Source organism: Acanthopagrus latus, chromosome 7 (assembly GCF_904848185.1).
Source record: "Acanthopagrus latus isolate v.2019 chromosome 7, fAcaLat1.1, whole genome shotgun sequence".
NCBI lineage: Eukaryota > Metazoa > Chordata > Actinopteri > Spariformes > Sparidae > Acanthopagrus > Acanthopagrus latus.
Window position 1 is genome coordinate 12,813,410 of NC_051045.1, and position 21,981 is coordinate 12,835,390.

Consider the following 21,981-nt stretch of genomic DNA (forward strand, 5'->3'; position numbering starts at 1 on the left):
CTCGGGTTGACAAAGGCTGTCCGCAGATATGCCCCAAGGGTTTGAATGTGTGTGTAAGTCGTGGTGGGCTTAGAGTGTGTATGTCAGCATTCACCTGATTCTTTTACTTTTGAAGCCTTGCATTGTGTGTGTGTGTGTGTGTGTGTGTGTGTGTATGTGTGCGTGCATGTGTGCGCATGAGGTGTTTGAACAGTCCACTGTTTTCTTTACTAATTCTTGCAGCTGCAGCCGGTGAGGCATGAGCTAATGATGATGAAAGTAAAAGGTTAACATGGAAACCATTCAGTTGGAGCAGTAGAATGAAGCCGAACAATGAAGTTTTGTGACACCTTAAAGTTTGAGAATTAAATCTAAGACAGTGATTTATTGTCGTTTATTGCGTTGCTCATCTGAACTTTTGCCGCCGTACAAAACAATAAAACCGGGAAAGGTCAGATATTGCTGATGGCGTAATAATCAGAACCACACAGCGCAGAGTGATGCTGAACATCCATGCTGACATTTGCCTGCATGGGGGAAAAAGGCGGGTGGGGGTTTTGGATGCAGCTCCACCTGCAGTGTTTGTCCAGACACAATCCTCCCAGTGTTTTACAGCCCTGTTGATCTTGCTTCCTCCATATCGCTCTCAAGTTCTGACACTTTATGGAGATGTCTGTTGCTTTGTAACTCTTCCAAGGAGGATGTTCCCTGCCTTAGAGCCAATTTTTATAGCCTGCTGACCATTTCTGGAAACATGCTGGGTCGATGATGATGTTTCCAAGGCAGGGAAAGGCACATTTCTGTCATCCACACCTGTCAAGAGGGGTTAGGCAGATGAGCCAGAGCAGGTTACAGTAAACACATTGTAACTGCGACATGTTAAAGTGCTTAGAGAAACAAACCGACGGCTCTAAACACAAACACGGTCGGTTTGAGAGCGAGAGCTTTTGATGTGGGTCTACAGCACTTGTTGGTAGCGCAGGGAGAGGCGAGGGCCAGGCAGGTTGTGACTGGTAGAGTGATAAATTGTTTGATGTTGGGCTCTACCTCCCTGCCTGCCCTCCTTCACTCACTCTATCGCGCTCCTTTCCACTTCATTCTTACAGACCCCCATCTCCGTTTTACTGCAGGCTATTGCAAGTTTTTCGACTTTCTTCCCTTTTTTGGCTCGCTTCATGTTCCAGCGAACCAAAACAAATCTGCTTATGGCAAGAAGTCCAGCTTTCATCCTGTTTTACACCATGGGGAGGAGAGGAAATAAAATCTTATGAGCCACATAGAGTATCCCTCTGAAGCATGGCTCATAAACATAAATGTCTTTGCTGAATTCTATAGTGTCAAGGTGAAAACAGGTAATCCCTTTGAACCTTACATAAGGTGATTAAATTCATTCATGAAGCAGGTACCGAGCCTCCCTTTGATTCAATGAGGCATTCATATTGATAATAAGACGCAAGTGTAATTAACCCTCCCTCCAGCTCTTTCTCTACCTCTAACTCCTCATTACTAAACTGTACTCTATTGATCTCAGATCCCTCTCATTAAGCCTTCATTCGGTGCTTTGATCTGTAAATCATCTCTTAATTTAATCACACAAACCTGCACGCAACTGTCAGTCAGACGGAGCTTGAAGAAAGGCGACTGAGAGGCAGACTGCATGTCTATAGATTAATGAGAGGGCACCAATGCCCACGTTGCGGTACAGACTCAGTGACTGGATACTCATCGACATATCAAAGTCATCCCCTCTCATCAAATGTTCCGCTCTAATATAAAAGACGTGCCACCTTTTGTTGATCTAATTGCAGCTTAGAACCAGCGGAGGGTGGTTTAACTGTAGGTGAAACTGTCACCCTTCCTGAAAACCACTTTAGAAGGCAACGGCGCTTTCCGCCTATCATCAGTATCAAAGTCCACACTGTCCGTACCTCCGGAGATCACATTTCACTCTACCTTTTCCTTTGACTTCCCCCGTAATCAGCCGTTTGGGTCGAGTCTCTCATGCTCATCTTATCATTACCTGCAGTCGTCACTCACCTCCTAAATACAGAGCTGAACTCTGCCCATTCAACATGGCCTGACAGGTGCAATGATCATCGGGTTTATTTAAACCCTCTGTCAACATTGGCTTTGCTTCACTTGATGCACAATGTTAGAAACTCTAGAGAGAGTGCGGCGTAAGCTGTTATCAGCTTAAGACCGAAATTCTGATCATGCTGATCTTGCCTTATGAGTAGTGCTACAACAGTATGAGATTTGCATGTTACGATTACCATTGCACCGTATCAGGGTATTACGCAATTATTATAATCATTGTCATCAGTTACAATGACCCTTAATGGAATGAGAACAGAAGGGTTTCTTGGTTCAACAAGCGCTTCATTATAATTATGCCTTCAGACATGAAATTTCAGACATGAAACTTGATATTAACTTGAAATCCATCCATGCATACTCTTTCACTTATTTGGGGTCAGGTCGCAGTAGGCTTAAGTTATTCCAGACATCCTTGTTCCTAGCAACACTTTCCAGCTCCTTCTGGGTTATCCTGAGGCATTTCCAGGTCAGATGAGATAGAAAAATCCTCCAGCGAATTCTGGGTCTGCCCCGGGATCTCCTCCCAGTTCGTCTCGTCCACAAAAGAGATGCACAAGAGATATCCAAATCAGATGCCTGAACCACCTCAGCTTGTTCCTTTTCACACGAAGGAGCAGTGGCTCTATTCCGAACTCCCTCCAGATGTCCAACCTCCTCACCCTATCTCTACGGCTGAACCCAGCTACCCTATGAAGGAAAATCTTCCCATATGGTTCTGTTTGATAACAATAATATGGTAGAATTCATACATTTATATAATCAAGCAAATGTACATGGTATGAAAATTGTGAACTTTCATACCATGGTATAACTTGATAACAGTATGCCAAACAATAACAGTATAACAAATGTGAGAGAAGTGTTGAGTGGAGGCCAGCGCGGCCCTGCTTGTCTTCCCCTCCATGATAAGATCGTCTGCTGATAGGCCAGGAGAATGACGTAGGTGAGGGTGAAGAGGTTACTGTGGAATAATTTGGAATAATATCAGTTGTTTTGATATGCCACACAGCTGGAATCATCTTGGCCAATTAAAACGTTTCCTTTTACTGTTGCCAACAGTGTTTTTTGTTTGCTTGTCTCTCTCACACACACAAATACCTTTCCACCCACCCACAGTCTATATTCTACTCCAATAATTTTGGAGGTTAACGCCAGGTTAAGTGGTTGACCCCTGAGGCTGAACCTCCGAACAGAAGTAGGGATAACGTTTCTATTGATGGAGCAAAGGGTGAAGAAGGTCAAACATGCATATACTTTCAGACACACCCACACACAGGCTACCCTCTCTCTGATAAGACCTGTTTATCCTCTCCTACTTCTTTCATCAGTGACTCCTATCAACCGTTCGAGCCCTGCTGCCGCTATGACGTCCTATCACTACCCGAGATAGCATCCCAAAATATGATGTTGTCTTCAATGTCTCGGTCTTTAATCCCTCTTTTTGCTTATTATTTCGAGGCAATGTGACATGGTGATACATAATGATAATCAGCAGTTGGTATGCTTCGGTAAAGCCCTCACAGATCAGCTCAGATATCAGGGTGGTCTCACCTTTGTTACCCCACTTCTCTCCCTTGCGTTTGATCTACACCGCCCCTCTCTTTTTTTTCTTCTTTTTATCTATAAATCACTTCAGTGGAGTTGAATAATGCTGAGGTGGAATTTTGTATCTACGCTGTCCAGGGGCCAAGAAAAATTCGAACCATCCCCAAATCAAATTAAAAGAAAAAACAGTTGGAGCCGTGGTTTGACAAGAGCAAGGCGCCTTTCATTAGAATGAGATTGATGTGGAACGACCAGGCGGCTGAGTGCGGAACATTCACTCAGACGTGCGATCATTTACACACACGTACACACACACAAAAAAACACTCACTGATATCATGGAAACAGTTGGTCAGTGGCAACCGGCAGTGTTCTGTTGATGTCTATCAAGAAAGTCTGAACACTTCTTTTCCTTTTTCAATATCCATCTTCACTTTCGACATAATTACCCATTTGACAAATGAAGTCGGCAATGATTCCACTCTAATGCTGTTTTGGCTCCAATGGTTCAGCTAATAGAGAAAGGCTGGTTGGCAGTTGAACGTGCACATCATACCATAGCCACGATGTTTGCTTTCTGAAACTCTCAATTATTGGCCCTCCTCATCCCCAAGTGAAAGGAAATGTATTTTTCTTTTGTGCTACCTATATCTTTTTTTCTCTCCAACGCGTCTGTAACTAATCATTGCGTTTGAACACAAACCAGAATAAGGCACTTAAGGAGTCTTAGCAGAATGAGACTTCAATCTATTTTACCGGTGTCAGGACCTCAGCAAGGCCTACTGAGAAAGTTTCTCTGGAAAAGAAGCTATTGGACTGGTCCCCGGTGACCAGCTTTTGCAATTGCGAGGACTGAAATGGTACTGAACAAGCAGACTGACCGTCCTCTGTGGGACAACAACCACACAGTAAACAGGTTCTTTATGAGTGAAAATCTGATCTAAGAGTCAGTTGAACTTGTTTATCTTGAAATAAGAATGATACTTGGATTTTTTGGGGGGTGAAAGGGCTGCAGATCAACTCTCTATATTGAGACATCATGTGTTTGAATGAGTTTTGACTGTGGTTTGAGAGGCATGACTAAATGGCAACACAATAGCTCGGATAACGATCAGTCCATTATGTATCCCAGAGTGCTTATGTGGGTGTGCATTTATCTGTATGTGCGGGTGTGTGTGTTTGATAAATACAAACTGCATAAGAGCTCTAAACTGGGCTGAGTGTGAGATTTGGCAGGCATGCGTGGGGTTGTGTGGTTTGCCACTGCACAGTAATAAGACTGAGACATGTTGACATGAGTATCAGATGTCAGAGGGAGTTTGCTGGGAGCTGTCGTCCATTACCATCTGGATGATAGTTGCTTGGAAAAGCAGGCAGAGCTTTAAATCAATATTTCAATACCCTGGCACTGATGGAGCAACTCGGCCAGAGGCAAGCTGCTTAGCATAGGGCTGAAATGTCAAGTAAATGTCACCTGTATAGTACCGGTGTGAGGAGGAGGATGCCAATGAGTAACTTTTAACTTGTGTGTGTTTAATAAAAGTGGGTGGTCTTGAGCTGTGAAGAGCAAATCTGTGTTTAAACTGTGCTTACAGCTTGTGACCTTGAGAGTTACTCAGTTGGACTGAACGTTATTTATTTGGACATCTTATACACACTCACAAATGACCATTAGGTGCTGTGTTTGATAAACAAACTGATTGGATTGCTTGTGTGAATGTGTGTGGTTTCTCTCCCTCGCTGTCCACAAGGCCCCTCAGAACGGGCCCAATTTACCTCAAGGACATGGAAACTATCACATGCACGTTCACACTGCACACACATGCGCCCATGTGCACATACGTAGTATACACCTTGCCGTAAACACACTTGCATGCACACAAGCCAATATACTTTGACGCTGCACTTGTTGAACCCGGTCTCAGTCTCATTCAATTGAGTCTTTACTCACTCATCAGGACTCCCAGAATTGGTTAAGGTTTCAGGGTGTGCGTTGGGCCAATAGCAACCACACTGAAGGGAATAGAATATTGTTATTTGCATACTGCCCCAACAGTAACCCCAAAGCAGAAACTCAAGGATGAAGTCATATTGCAGCCCAATCCAAAAACTCAGATGAAGGCAAAAGGCAAAACTTCCCTTACGAGACCTGTTAATTCTTCTGTGCATGAGCTTATATTTATTTTTTTTCATTTTCTCCCTTTTGATCTCAGTGTTTCTTTCTCTCCTAGACGTATCTCAGGGAATCAGCTGAGGTATATATCAGGCCACGCCCTCCAGGGTCTCCACAACCTCAAAGTTCTGTAAGTAACCTCCTCCCTCCCTCCCTCCCACCCTATCCCGCTCTGGTGGTTCGGTCCTCATCCTGAGTGGGTTGTTGCACTCCAGCATTCTGGGGGGATGGAGTCGTGCTCCCGCCTTGAATAAAACACACAGGCCATGCATCATTAACTGTAGTTAAAGTTTATGGGCTGGGGGAGACCTGCCCTGCTTGCAGTTCCTTCATTCCCAAACAAGTTTCAGTTGCAAGCATGCACATACACATACACTCTCTTACACAGACACACACAGGTGTAATGCAGGGACCTCCCAGTCACACCACCCACCGAGATTACAGCATGTGACAAAAAAATCACTTAAAAACGCCATTCAAAGCTGCTCTCTCAACACCCCATTTCTCAGAGTGTGTTCATAGCCTTATGATCCATGGCCACCAACTGTTAGCACTGCCGTGAAGTATTAAATCGCAAAAAATTTGCAAAGCAACCATAAAGACCATGGTACTTTCTGACTTGTGAGGCATCTAATAATGAATTTCGAGCGGGTGCAAGACAAGGGTATTAAGGAGGTTTTCATGAGCTTTGGCAACCAACACAATTCCTTTTGGACCCTGGCTGAGAAAAGTTTGAGCAGGCATGCCACAAAATATAAACTTAGCCAAAGAATCGTGCTTTGTAATTTGAGGGAATCTGGGGGATTACCGGGCGCACAAGTTGATCTTCTTTCACCTTGTGTTGTGAAACTCGCCGAGACAGAATGAGCAAACCAGCCATGAATCCTGGACTATTATGTCATTACTGCAGAAGGACACACATATGCTGCATTCATGCAAGTCTGCAAGAGCTCAAGCTTCACATTAAAACACCCGAGCAAACTTTGGATGGTTTCTTTGACCTCAGAGCAGCTGAGCTGTTCGTTTCCTTCCTCAATATATTAGTTAAAGTCAGGCCATGTCAAACACAAATGGACCGCTGACCTTGTGAGGAATAACTACTACTAAGTTCCTGCTGATAGTCGCACACACCCAGACGTGCGCGCGCACACACACACACACACACACACACACACACACACACAAGGTTATGAACCCAGAGTGGAGTACAGCGAAGCTCCCCGTAGGGAATTTCTTTGAAACAGGAAAAGACTCAATTCGATGTACTTATCATGGCATCATCATCCCAGTGGAAACATTCCCCCGATCATCTCAAACCTGAGTTTTTTTCTACACTGAAGCAATCATCGCATCTTACACAGGAGACTATTGTGAAATATACTGGATTGCGAAACTTACGCAGATAAATACAATATGCTCTTTACATCTTAAGACATCCCAGGCCAACATTGCACTCACTAATAACTGAATTAGTATAAAAATGGTCTTGTTCTTGTACTAACCTATGGGACTGTCTTGTATTATGATAACTTTACTGTAAGCTAAGATGTTAACTATTGTTGACAAAAGGCCTTACACTCACAGACTGAGTATTGTGGCACCATGATGCCACGATAAAGGCAGACGTCTCGTGTGCCACTGTCAGACAACAGTCAACGATAAAAACTTTAAAGAAAGAAGGAGAGAAAGGCGTAGAAAGCGAGGGAGGGAGAGGAAAGAGAGAGGACTATTGTTTGCTCCCCACTTCCTCCTCGCTTTTTGCTCCATTCTTCTGAGAATGACATCAGCAGCCCACCCAAGGAGCTTCTCTTTCTCATTTCTTTCTACCCTTCACATTCTCTGCTTCTCTTCAAGCTTTCACTGGCCCTTTCCTCCTTGTGTCAGATTTCCCCTTGCGATGGAATTATTTGTTCTGCCTGATGTGCCCTCATGCAAGCCACACACACTCCATGACGTATTACACCTATAACTGAATCATCCGTGTGTGACTTTCAGGATGCTGCAAAACAACCAGCTGGAGAGACTTCCTGATGATGCTCCGTGGGACCTTCCCAACCTCCTGTCCCTGTGAGTCCATCTCTCTCTTAAACACACTAATCAAGCTCATTTATTTCATGCAGCAGGGAATTTAACATCCCCTGGCCACCCACCCACACTCTAACCGCAGTGCAGGTATAGAGTACCACTGACATATTACAGACTCCAACAGCTCGGTGCTGTACTGTCTGACGATAAGAGTCACAGCCTTACTGTGTCAGTGCAGTTCATGGTAGCATCTGGAAGCCATGAGGGAAACAGCAGACACTGCAGGTCGGGGAGAGCATCTCCAATGAGCTGTGAAACAACCCCATTTTCCATCAATTCCCCCTCTCTTCCTCCTCCGCTCCTCTCCCCCATTCTTCTCCCACCACCCACACCGCTATCCCCCTGGCTAATGAGAGTGTTTGGTGGCATAATTGTCTCATCTGTGGGGTCAGTGTATGTGCGTATGTGTGTACGTGTCGGCGCGAATATGTTGGGCGGGTGCATGTGGACCACCTAATCTGCAATTCCTTACCCCTACCCGTCTCTCCCGACATTGTACCACACACGTACTCCACATCCCTGCTTTCCAAATTAATAATTCTGTGTAAATATCCATAAAGCCATTTCCTTCATCGCACACTAAAAATTGCTGGAGTTGTAACTTAGTAGGGGCGTGCACATGTAACTCCTCTACCACCTACAGCGTTTCCCTGTCTGGTAGAAAGCAGGCCTGCTCTCCCTCGACACACCAAGGCTGCGCACACACTCGCACATCTGCGCACATGTGCAGCACTTCAGCTTGGGCTGTGTGAGAGAACAGCTAACCTCACAATTTTCTGTCATGATGATGTCTCTGTCTACGTCTTCAGTCTATGTGTGTGTATGTGTGTGTGGTCTTGCAATTTCTTCACACAGAGATGCACCCAAGAAATTAAAACACACACGCACACAGTGCACACAGAGCCAGTGTATAGAGACGCACCTTGTCATTATAGTAATGATAAGCCTGCCGGAGAAAGATTACTGGAAGGGCTTTGGAGAATGAAGCTTGTCGGCGCCTCTCACTGACATAAAACACGGCAGGTAAAAAGAGAGACAGCACCTCAGACAGCACGTGGGCTTTAAATTGGTATAAATGTAGAAAGGAGGGTCTAACCCAAAATAAATCACATCTTAATCTTGGACAAGAATCCTTTTGTCAGCAGAGAACCGAGACTGACTGAAGAAATTTGTCCCATCGTTTGGAACAGACTAATTTTAACACACAGTGTTTGGTGCCATCAGAAGCAGAGAGATGTGCTTTGGGTCCCAACCCGCAAGTCAAGCAGTGTAATCACCGATGATGAGTTCCACAATCCTTATTAATCGAAAAAACCTCCCTGTTTTAGGAGATTTGACTTAATGGCAGTGAAATGTGCTCCTCCAAGTTCTCCGTCATATAAACTTTTGGCCATCTGGAGAATCGAACCAGCGGCGGCAGGTTCCAAAGATCTCCTGGCTCATTTAAGATAACTTTCTCTTTCTGTCTCTATTTCTTTCTCCCGTAATTCCTCAGACTTTGATGTGACGGACAGGAAATAGTTGCTGCTTTATTGGCTTCCGTGGAACATTCCTGGTTCTGTCTGGACCTTCTGGAGACCTGGCAGGTCCACCCAGAGGAGCAATTATTATTTTGCCCTGGAGAACAAACCAGAAAGTTGAAGGGTCTTCCGTAGCTTTCATCCTGCGATTTGGGTCAGGGACAAACAATGTCCACAGTTGGAGAGCACAGGATGCACAAAGACGATGTTTAGCACTAAAAGAAAAAAGTGTGCTCAGGAAGTCGACAAGATGAAAATTTCTTGAAGCCATTTGTGTGTGCGAGCATGCTCATTCATGTGTATTTACATGTATGCTGGAGGGTGTTTCCCTGCCTTGTGTGTGAGCATCTGCCAGTGTATACAGTTGCCTCTCCTGATGGAAAATTTCCCTGGGGAGAAAAGCCCAGAGGTCAGAGTTCAAGTTCAGATTTCACTTTGATGATGCTGTTTGTTTGGTGAAGCCTCCGAGGGGTGGGGAGGCTGAGGAGGAGCTGTAGTGCGAGAATCAAAGACCCACAGTGGAAGATTGATAAGGGAGGATGTTTGAAAGACGAACAAGAGTTAAGGAGTGCGCCGCAAAGGGGTTCGCGGCGGCCGGGAGTGCATCAATGAAGATGTAAGAAACAAAATGTGAGTGTGAGAGAGGGGGCCGGAGGGAGGAAAAGGAGATTAATGAACAAGTGTGAAGGGCCAAAGAAAGAAGAATAGCAGGAGGAAGTGGTCTCAGCTTGTCAACTTTGCCCTGAGGGGATCGTTCATCACTATGGACAGTGTGTATGCCTGGGTGCATTTATGTGGGGTGTGTGTGTCACAGTCCACACTCATTGCCTGTGAGTTGAGGGACACCAAAGGGGCAAGTGGACAAGGGTTTGGTTGGTTTGTTGGGTTTGGTTAAAGAGATGAAAGCGCAGGGGGTGATTCCAGAGGATATAATCTTATACGTGTACATCTATGTCTAGTATCCCATTTGTAACTACGGTAAACATGTATGAGAAATTTCTTAAACCTAACTGCCTGAGAATACGTATGATATGTGTACGTGTGTGTGCCTGATAAAAGTATCATGATTCTCTATATTTACGATTCGGTTTGACTTTCACATCTGGATCTTTAAAGATCAACAGATCATTGGTTGTATGCCTGAAGAACTGTCATTTACATTTTCGATTCTTCAACAGTTTAACCTTATTCTGATGGTTTTCCCTAGGTTATGGTCAGACAATATTAAATCATATTTACCAAAAGTGTTCAAGAGATAATACCAGCCTTTGGTTATCTAACAATAACCAAAAAAGATAAAAAAAAATAAAGTTTGGGTTCCTTAAATTTTCACCCAAGTAAATCCTCCTCCCAAATATATCATTAAAGAATCTCTGAAAATAGTAACAGTCAGTCAATAATCTTTGTGCACACAGTTAACTGAAAGTACAGGCGCAGACTACTGGTAAAATAATTGTGTCATATTTGTAGTGTTTTTTCATTCTTCAGACATGTGCTAGTAGACTGCTATTGATTTCGATGAACAAATGGGAGAGTTTATTTCTACTGACTTAGAATCAAAATCGTAACACCCCTAGTGCCTGGTGTTATTAATTTTTCTTCAGGAGCTGCGTTTGTGTATGAGTGGTGGAAACGTTGGGGACTGATGGCTACAGCAGGACTCCAGTGGAAAGACTAAAGGAGGGAAGAACAGCTGAAGATGCATCTTTAACTGCTCCTCCCTCCATCACTTTCCCCCCTTTTCCAGACACTGAGGGAAGTCGGCTTTACTCAACATAAATAAAAAGTGAAGTAGAATAAAACAGACTTGCCGCAACTGTTCCTACACGTTTGTGTTTTTCTCATCTTACATTTCATACATGTCTGTACTGGTGAAGCTCGACGTGGCTTATTTAGCATGGGAATAAATCACAAATGAGGAGCTTCTCAGAAGCTGCAGTTAAGATGAAAGGGGGAGAATTAAGGATGCCTAATTCTCGTAATAACCTTCCTGTAAGCCAAGGTGTTTCAGCGCCACAAATAAACCTCTAATGCACGCACATGCATGGATTCACATGCACAAAAGCCGACATTAGACTGTGTGATTATCTCACCCCGCAGGCGTCTGGATGCTAACCTGTTGTCTGAGGTTCCGGCAGGGGCCTTCAGAGGGGTTCGCTCACTGAGACACCTGTGGTTGGACGACAACTCCCTGACAGAGATCCCAGTGACAGCCCTGGACTCCCTGCCCTCCCTGCAGGCCATGACGCTGGCCCTCAACCAGATCACACACATTCCTGATTATGCATTCACCAACCTCTCCGCCCTTGTCGTACTGTAAGTGACATCTTGATTTGTTTACTTAATGCTCTCCTGTGTCTGTTCTTCTCAGCCTACCAGAGAAATGATTTGTTCTGTTGATTGAGAGCAGGGCGGTGGTGATTGCAGCATGGAAAAAAGGTTTTTTTTGAGGAGGTAATCTCTGATTTGTTTAAAAATATTTGTGGCCTTTTTCCAGACATCTCCATAACAACAAGATCCAGAGCATGGACGCGAGATGCTTCGAAGGTTTACACAGTCTGGAGACACTGTGAGTATTACACACATGCATACAGACAAATGCATGCGCACGCCTTTAGTTTCCCCAAATTTAACCACGACTTTTCCACTGTCACACACACACGCACGTATACAGGCACACGCATGCACACACACATGCACATATACACACACACACACTAAAGTGATTTAATCTCATAGGCCCAAATGAGTACCTCCACTGTTTCCCCAAACACTGATGCAGGCTTTTTGATGACAAAGCATCAGCAAGTATCAACATTCATTCAGTACGATAGTGTTTATGAAAATTACCTTGCTTAAGAAAAACTGGTTCTCAAACCTTTTCATGCCAAGGACCCTTTGACTGACACAAATTAGACCACGAACCCCCTTTTGATAACATTTTGTCCCAGAGTCCCACATCTGACAAGACCTTTGCTTCGGGGTGTGTAATTAGAGAAAGTATATAAAACTCATGACCACAATCTCCATACATTCTGTCATTATGTTACTCACGGACAGAATAAAGTGAAAGTAAATTACTCCCCTTTGCTGTGGACCCACGGCCTTAGAATGACTCCAAGATATAAGAGATCTCGATGAAATGTAAGCTCAAAAGCGTAATAAAACCCAAAGCCATCAATTTAACCACGTCGTGTGTCTGACATTTATTTTTGTGTGTGAAAGTGTTTCTTGGAACACCTGAAATTGAAGTGTTTTTATAAATCAAACGAACCACGCGTGCCAAAGAATAATGAACTGTAGTGGTAAATCATGCAGTCATAATGATTAATATCCTGGTAATTTTAACAGGTGCTTGAACGCTTTGTCGAAACCACAACCAACAAATGAACGACAGGAATGTGAAGATGAAAAGTTCCTCTTTGATTACCTTGAAGCAACATCACAGATCCCTCTGTTTTGTGAGTGTAATTGCTAAGCAGCGCTGAGGTCAAATATGGCTCAGTGCGGCTACAGGAGAGTTGTTTGAGTGTACGTGCCGTAGTGTCGATAACTAGATCCTACCCGCACACCAAAGTGGAAACCACAGGAAACTGACGGAGTCATATGAAGAGGTGAAAAAAGAAAGCTAGAGAAAGTGCAACTGTGTCTCCTAAAAAATTCATGGTGGTCTGATGAAAACACTGTCTCTGGCATGCTGCTTAACAACCTGTTGAAGTGTAAAAAAAATGATGCGTTCCTTTCTATGTGCATGTGTGTGGGCAGATAGGCAAGTACTACTTCTGCTTGTGCTCTCACAAGGCTATGGCCAACTTAACACTCAACCTAATAGCCATTATCCATGCTGGGAAATGAGAGGGAACAGGGTGTAAGTCAGAGGAGCCCTGCTTAAAGGGATGAAGGGGAAACTAGAGAATGAGAAAAAGAGAGATGGAGCTCTCTGGACCAGAATAGTGTGTGTTAAAGTGTTTGGACCGTCAGCAGCAAGGAGAGACAGATGATTCAGCGGGATAAGATGACAGGTGTCATTGACGTGGGGATTGTGCTGGTATGAGGGGTTAATCTCTCACAGCGGCCTCACTTATGAGAAATATGAGAGACCATCTGCATCACCACCACCCTCCCCAACCCCTAGTGTGTATTATAAAATCATTACTACGAGAAGCCATCCAGGGGACTGCTGGAAAACCTAGCAGCATATGCAAACAAGATAGAGCAGACACAGACAGACACACATTTCACAACATTCGCTGCTGCTTGGGGAAAAACACACATTCATATCTAGAAGTACTCCATCAAAGGCATTTTTGCTGTCTTATACTTGAAAAGAATAAAAATAAATCCAGTTGACTTTGACTTTCAGATATCCTTTGACCTGGAAGGCCCATAATGATAGCACACATACCAGGGAACATGTCTTAATATGGCAATAGACTTCCATTGTATGCACTCACATGCACTCTACACACATTTCACATGCACACAATCATACTTACAGTTAGGGTTGGCTACCGAACTTGGCACTTTTAAGAATATAGCTGAACAACAGTGCTACTACACATTCACGTTAAATCAATCAGTGTCAAATATCTGTACCTGAGAGCTCATCTTTAGAGTAATGTCGTAAAGAGAGCTAGACGCACCTGGACAAAGATCAAATATATAAAAGCCACATCTCCTGCAGCAGCTGCAGCCGACAGTCGCACAACATCTTAATTGACAGCTTGATGTAATTAATTAGCTAGTTGGCGAAGTCGTTTTTGGAGATAACTGGGCTTTTTTCACTGTCTTAGTTGAGACAGTGAATCTTAGAATTTGTACTAGTGTTAGCCAAACGTCAATCAATCGCTGTGTCAGAAATTCCTTACAGACATGCTGGTTGGTTTGCTAAAGCAGAATGTAAGATCTTTTAGTAAGTCCAAAACCTTGAATGTGAACTTCAAACTATTTACAGGGAAATATTACAGCCTGCAAGCGCTGCTGTAGTAACAACAACTATACAAGGAAAATGCATTTTTTTTTCCTTCTTCTTCTTCTTGAGATTAGGTGTACGATAAGCTGCAACGGTGTACTGCTGCCCTCTATTGTTTGTTATTTATGCTCTTTTTGACAATTACATTTTACTCAGTACAATACTGTGCTGATATTCTGTCAGTTTCTACATTTAATTCCAGGTATCCAGGCTGAATAAAGTGAAGTAAAAAATTGCCAGCTGCTTTCAGGTCTTTGTACAGCTTCCCTCTTTGAACCAATATTTGTTATATTTGGTGACTTATTTTTTTATTGTAATTAATAAGGCTATAATATAGAAAGAGAAATTTATGACTACACTCTTCCCTTTTTTGAGTCACTAGCTGCCACTATGTACTCACAATATACAGACAGAACAAACAGTGAAAACCCGTCTCCTGCCACCTGCATGGTGAAATGTGTCGACTATAGCAACGGTTGTTTTGATTCAGTGTTTCCTGGGAGGGTAATCAGAGACAGACCTAAATAATCAGGTCATAGCTGCAAAGGTCAAGGGTCACATCCTAACTTCACGCTCTACAGCTGTCAGCCTCTCACAGAGGAGAGGAAATGGCTACATATACATGCGCAATCAGACACACATTCTCAAACACAGAACAACATATATGGGTGAATTATGAATTGCATTGCTGGAAAGTGAAACCTCCATCTTAATGTTTCTATATATCATTTTCATTAAGACTCTTAATTGTCTTGTGTCTCACTTTTAGGGATTTAAACTACAATGATCTACAGGAGTTCCCTGTGGCCATCAGGACACTGAGCAAGCTTCAGGAACTGTGAGCACACACGTACACACACACACACACACACACACACACAAAACACACCTGCCTGACATGACTATCATGGTTGCGTTATCCCAAGTAATCCCGTTAAGTGATTTTAATGTGGCACTCGGATACAATCTCTCTCGCCCTAAGCAGGTGCTGCTTACACACCCACGCACCCGCTCGCCTGCACGTACACACCGACGCGCACGCACGCACACACCATGTTTCCCCCCGGCTTCAGCAGATGTTTCGCAGCGTGCATATGTGTCACAGATACAGTGTATGTGTGCATGTTTACGTCTCACTTATCCAAAAATGTTTTTCAGCTGTGCAACGGCAGGTGCAACATGAGGACACATGACTTGCCTCTCGCTCACAAACACACTCTGTCTCCAAACACACACACACACAAAATCAGAAACATATTGATAGGCCATCTGACTAACTGTGTGTTTTTATATTTGCAGGGGCTTCCATAACAACAATATCAAAGCCATCCCTGAGAGGGCCTTTGTGGGAAACCCTCAGCTCCAAACCATGTGAGCTTAAACACTTAATGCTACAATGTGCATGTACTGTATTGGATACACATGTAATTGCTATGTTATGTACAACACAACTCATTACCAAAAACAAATGAATCAGATCATGTCCAAAACATTTTTTCCTCTCTCCCTCCTTGCAGTCATTTCTATGAGAACCCCATCCAGTCTGTGGGAAAATCCGCCTTCCAGTTCTTACCTAAGCTGCACACACTGTGAGTATGTGGTCAGTAAAAACCATTCCAGTGAGTTAGCCCAAACACTGTTTAAATCATCCTCCGTCCCCAGCAGTGAGAGTTGAGTGGACATGTGTAATGGCCTACTGAATGATGTTGTGTTAGCGTATTTGCTGCGCTGCGTGCTGATGTGGTAAGAGAGAGTGTGTTGTAAGAACATGTTGAATGGTGTGACTTATGATGTCGAGTGAGACAGCCAAAGCAGCCTGTGTTGATGTTGGAGGAGAAGTTTGATGGCTGAAATGAGCTGTTAGACAAGGTCTGTGTGCGTGTGTGTGTGTGAGTGTGTGTGAGTGTGTGAGTGAGTGAGAGAGAGGAAAAGTAAGAGAGAGCGTTTTCTGACATTTTTCTCCAACTGCAGTTCCCTTAACGGAGCAACACAGATTCAAGAGTTCCCTGATCTGAAAGGAACCACCAGCCTGGAAATTCTGTGAGTGTCTCCTTTGTCCACATGCACAGTATTATTTCACCTAGTAGGCCTTCACCACATACTGTACAACAACAAAGAATGTGAAAAGATGTAAAGGGTTGAGGACACAGATACAATCCCAGGAGTTCAAGGACAAAAGAGATAAAAGAGCAGAGAGAGATAAGGGGAGCCAGGAGAAACAGAAAGAGTGAACATGTGTGTTTTAGGATTCTCACAGAGAAAAGGGAAGAACAGGAGATTCAGAAAATAGATAGGGAGGGGTAGGCTAGTTATGCCACGCAGTGACAGGTTTGGCGGACCTACACAGCTCCCTGTCTGACCAAGTTAGACTCACTCGACTGGGGGATCCTTTCGCTTGCTTGCACTTCAACAATGATCAGAGGGTTCTCTTTTTCACTATAGGACGCTGACTCGAGCCGGTCTCTCAGCTCTCCCTCTGGATCTATGTGAGCAGCTGCCTCGCCTCAGAGTGCTGTGAGTACACACACACATACGCACAAATGATGGGGGGGGCAAGAGGTACAAAAACTGAAACCAAACTGTGGAGAGTTGTGCCCCGAAGCATTTGTACAATCATTGTGCTATGAAATCCAATCACCCTCCATTCCCCCTCAAATTATTGTCCTACTATATCGTCTTGCTCACAGAGCTGACTGTTCCCCCAAATAATCCTGTCACCCTCATAATTTCCCACGCTATAAATCCACAGCTGGTCACTGTGTTTATGTGTGCTTTGTGTATTGTTGCAGGGAGCTGTCTTACAACCAGATAGAGGATCTGCCCAGCTTTTACCACTGCTCTGCATTGCAGGAGATGTGAGGAGTTCAAACCCCAACACAACTGCAAACAAATATGCATCAAAATCTGCTCCTTTGCACATTTCGCATCATACTTACAGTATGTATGCCTATATGTATTCATCTCAACAGAGGCCTGCAGCATAACCAGATCAGGAGGATAGAGTTGAGCACCTTCCAGCAACTTGTCTCTCTAAGAGCACTGTAAGTCTACCTTTGTTGTCACATTCACGTTCATTTTCTTGCAAGTGGTGGAAGAAGTATTCAGATCATATACTATTCTGTTAAACTTAAAAATTCACTCAAGTAAAGACATGTAGTATCAGCATCTTATACAAAAACACTATATAAGATGTTTTTGGAAGTGGTAAAATGAGTATCAGTTACAGTTTTGTGTTTTTGTCAACACTGGTTTTCACTGGTCCGTTTGTGATCAGATTGTCTTGTAAGGCTACAAAGACGCAGATGAATGGTTTAGATATTCATTCAAACTGCACCCAATTATGATTTTAATCGTAACTAAGTAATACAGACTCGTAAAATACAGCTATAATTAGTTAATTCCATCCCTGGTTTTTGGATAAGTATTACTGTTGCATCAATTTGCATGTTTCATTTTACTGCTGTCCTGTGAGAACCACAATGTTTTCCATGAGCTAGGAATTTTCTAAACCTTTAAAGGAACACTTAATCCTTTTTTGTAAGAAAAATTGTACTTCAAAATCACCAAATTTGGAATTACGTGGTCTTTACCTCACCTCTGTGGATGTATAAAGTAAAGCTCCTGTTGTTAACATAGCAATACTGAACCTTTGGGATTGTAGGGGCCAGGTTGGATAAGCTGCCACCAGAAAGCATCAGTATGAGTCGGGAATGAGACTCAAAAATCAACTACCAAAAGAAACTTAAAATATAGTTTAGGGAGTAAATGTACTTAGTTACATTCCAACACTGTTTTCTCCAACATTATTTTCTTGGAAATTCATCATCTACATCAGTGGTTTCTGACTTCGGGGTCAGGACCCCTGAAAGAGTTCAAAAGAGGGATCATCAGATGATGAACAGGATGGGAAACAACAAACCACAATTATGAAACAACTTTTTTCTTGTGAAAAAACAGACAGTTTTATCTCTTTGCAACTCCGCAAAATATTTCATTTTTTAATTTAAATTTTAAGTCTGTGGAGGGAATCTCCCTCATAATATGATGAGGTGTCACAGGTAGACACTGATTAATTTTAAGTATAAGCCAAAAGGTTTGTGCAGCATTGCTCAAGATCAAACCAGGTACAGCTACAACCTTTTAGCGGTGATTGACATACAACATTTAGTGTGTAATTCCAGTACCTTTCGGTCCATTTCATTTCACTTTGATTCTTTTCTCTGTCAGTGATCTGAGCTGGAATATGATCGAGTGGATCCACCCAGATGCCTTCACCTCACTTCACTCTTTGATCAAACTGTGAGTAAACGGAAGATATATAACTGTCACTGAAAGACTCTTCTACCTTTCATCTGGTCCTTCTGCGGTGTCACTCTTCTCCCCTAGAAGGCATGCCAGATTTGTGCATCTTTAATTAAAGTTAAGCTGTGTGTCAGTGCTGCTGCCTTACACAAACACTCCACACTTGACTGTGCGGCCACAGACAACCTGTTGTCTTTGGCTCAGTCTACAGAGAACACTGATATGCATTTGTTATGTGAACACCCCCTCTGTGTGGCCAGGAGACTCATCTCAGGTCATGCCAATACAAACTGCTTCTTTGTGTAAAGACTGGTTGAAGTATGCCTAGCTAAACAAGCAGATACGCTACATCAGAAAGGAAGCGTTATCTGATAGAGAGCGTTGTCTGAACAGTTTAAAATATCTAAGAGACAAGGCTTTTTTGTTGCCATGGGATGACCCTCGGCAAAATCCGCAATGAAAATCATTTTATAAACTTGGCCTGATCATGGGCGACTGTGGCTCAGGGGGAGAGCCAGCATCTTGTTATCGGAAGGTCGCTGGTTCGGGTCCCCTGGTCTGCATGTTGAGGTGTCCTTGGGCAAGATACTGAACTCCAAACTGCTCCTGATTTGCTGGTCGGCACCTTGCATGGCAGCCACCACCATCAGTGTATGAATGTATGTATGAATTACTGTAAGTTGCATTGGAAAAAGACATCTGCTAAATGCTGTAAACATAATGATCAATCACCCCCTCTATTTCTGTCTGTATTTATCTCAGGGACCTGACTGAGAACCGTCTCAGCTCAGTACCTGTTGCAGGTTTGGGGGGACTCACTCATCTTAAGCTGAGGGGCAACACAGAGCTCTATGAGGCCTTCAGTGCTGATCACTTCCCACGCATGAGGTAACACACAGCCACAGTCATGCGTCCTCAAAGTGAACTATTTTTGTTTTCTCACCACAGACTGATTTAAGGTGACAACTTACCCAGGTGTGTAACCTGTGGCTGTAATAAACAATGGATCACTTCCCTTCCCTTTAATTATCTTTCATCTCACAATTTTCTATTAATATCATCAATTTACCGAAAGCATCCAAAGTTGACAATAAACTAATCACACTGTCTCCCTGCAAGCCATTCCTGAGCTAAGCTAAAAAAAATGAGGAAGCATTTGTCAGCAGCAAGTTAATTCTTGTTACAAAGATCCCCGAAGGCCTGGAAAGGTGCTGCAGTGAAGTTAAAAACGGAGAGTGAGTTTCAAAGGCATCAGAGATGGCAGGTGATCAAGTGGCAATGTCGGCATAACTGTAGAACATCGCCAAAACAGAACTGCTGGCAAAGAGCCATTCCGTAAACACTGCGCATGCACAGTACATGTTTGGGTTCAAACATCCACTGCAAAGCTGATCCAGAGGTCAGAAAACGGACAGTTTCCCTACAGAAGATGAGCAGTGTTAACAGGATTACTGTGGAAACTTTACAGGTTACAGATTAGTTGTCAGACTTTTAAAACTAACATTATTACTATTATTATTATTATTATTATAATAATTTGAACTACTTAATTAAAGTAATGTGATGCATTACATTGGATTTGATTGAACACACACAATTTGGGTAGATACTGCCCAATGAATGGAGCCAGATGAGACGTATAAAGATTCTTGTAAGCTTTCCTTCCCTGGATGGCATTGCATTGATACATACATTGTCATCTAACGAGATATCCTGGTCAGTTCTGAAGTTAAAATGTTGATGGGAAGGACACAACTGTGGATTACTCAATTCTTTTCAATCTGTTTAAATAAAGTAGTGAGTCTGGCAGGTCAAATAGTCAGGGGAAACTGCATAAATCATGTGCACCTTTTAAAAACAAACAACAGAAAAACTATATTTGGTGCCAGTTTATCAATAATCATATTGCAAAAGTTATACACTGTATTGCCGTGTCAGTATTTGTCCCACCGTCATTGATGAGTAATTCTAACTACGATTACAGTTAGACTGTAATTTAATTACGTGTGTAAGCACTTGAAAGAGCTTTGAAACTTTAATGCGAATTTCCCACATTGTCATTAAAAGCCGAGCTAGTAATGCTCAATCTCACATTAAAATGAACATCATTCAAGTCTGAAGGTTTTGTTTGTATATTTGTTAAGCCATCTGCTATGCATTGTTTTTTCCTGGCCTGTTGTCAACACTTTTGCATCTGTTTGTTTTAGGGTAATTGAAATGCCATATGCCTACCAGTGCTGTGTGTATGGTTCCTGTGACAGCTACAAGCCAGCCAGCCAGTGGGACACAGAGCAGAGCAACACTGATGAGGACCTTCATAAGAGGACTGTAGCCATGTACCCTCTCCATGCTGACACACATTGTAAGAAAACATGCAGTTACGGTATCTATGAGAGAATATACACAGTGTATAACACACATGGTACACACTTTGATGAGGGGTACAGCAATAGATGGAAATCCGAGCCCCGTATGTGCTCATTCCGATATTACTGACACAGGCCCACTTGAAACATGTTAGAGCCGTGCTGAAACCGCAGCTACCTGGCAGTGTTGACCCTTCCATGCATTCCTGTGGCAGCCATAAAATATAAATACCAATAAACCACAATTAAATTGAAATTAAAACCGTTATTCCAACTCCATTAAAGATGAAAATAAACAAATTCTGGGTGTACCAAAGGCTAACGATAACAAAAGACGATTAAACCATGACATATCACTGATTAAAATTTATTCATCTTTAATTGTTAGAGAAACAGTGTCAGTGATGAAATTTCACGCAAGTGCCAATTATAGTCTATAAATATTGTGTTTCTTTCATCGCAGAGGAATGTTAGATCACCTCCCTTATTGCACCAATCCCCTGCAGCCAGTGCCACCCACAATCTAACACGCATATACTGTGTAAGCTGTCATAAAACCTCACACAGGCTGAACAGACATTATACAACATATTGACACTGAGGGGTCGGACCCAGAGTTATGGTCATGTATTGAGATGGCAATGAGACTCAAAACTCAACTTTCCTATGAAATAACCCCAAAATGTTTTTATTCATGCTTATGTTTACTTTTCATTTTAGTTTTCATGACTATTAAAAAAAACTATGTTGGATCTCTGATTGTTGACCATAACAATCCCTTATTCCAGATGACCCTGACCTCGAGGAGTTTCAACTGGAAATAGAGGAATCCAAACTACAGACCAGTGTCCAATGCACACCCACTCCAGGTAACTGAACTTACACCTTCTGTGATGATTTTCAAGCTTTTATCAGTTGAGTGAATTGAATTCAGCATATTCAG

At 42.9% G+C, this 21,981-nt stretch overlaps 2 protein-coding genes across 2 annotated transcripts in view; one reads left to right on the forward strand and one right to left on the reverse strand.

The window, feature by feature from the left end:
- LOC119023223 (leucine-rich repeat-containing G-protein coupled receptor 6) overlaps positions 1-21,981 on the forward strand; it is a 40,863-nt gene that overhangs the window by 16,557 nt on the left and 2,325 nt on the right. Inside the window, exons 3-17 of the mRNA XM_037104993.1 lie at positions 5,852-5,923; positions 7,789-7,860; positions 11,499-11,714; positions 11,896-11,967; positions 15,140-15,208; positions 15,670-15,741; positions 15,888-15,959; positions 16,342-16,410; positions 16,813-16,884; positions 17,160-17,225; positions 17,340-17,411; positions 18,598-18,669; positions 19,435-19,560; positions 20,880-21,034; positions 21,827-21,907. Coding sequence (XP_036960888.1) covers positions 5,852-5,923; positions 7,789-7,860; positions 11,499-11,714; positions 11,896-11,967; positions 15,140-15,208; positions 15,670-15,741; positions 15,888-15,959; positions 16,342-16,410; positions 16,813-16,884; positions 17,160-17,225; positions 17,340-17,411; positions 18,598-18,669; positions 19,435-19,560; positions 20,880-21,034; positions 21,827-21,907 — 1,358 coding nt within the window. The remainder of the gene's footprint in view (positions 1-5,851; positions 5,924-7,788; positions 7,861-11,498; positions 11,715-11,895; positions 11,968-15,139; positions 15,209-15,669; positions 15,742-15,887; positions 15,960-16,341; positions 16,411-16,812; positions 16,885-17,159; positions 17,226-17,339; positions 17,412-18,597; positions 18,670-19,434; positions 19,561-20,879; positions 21,035-21,826; positions 21,908-21,981) is intronic.
- The window catches only part of ube2t (ubiquitin-conjugating enzyme E2T (putative)), a 32,891-nt gene that overhangs the window by 4,863 nt on the left and 6,047 nt on the right, over positions 1-21,981 (reverse strand). The window lies entirely within an intron of this gene.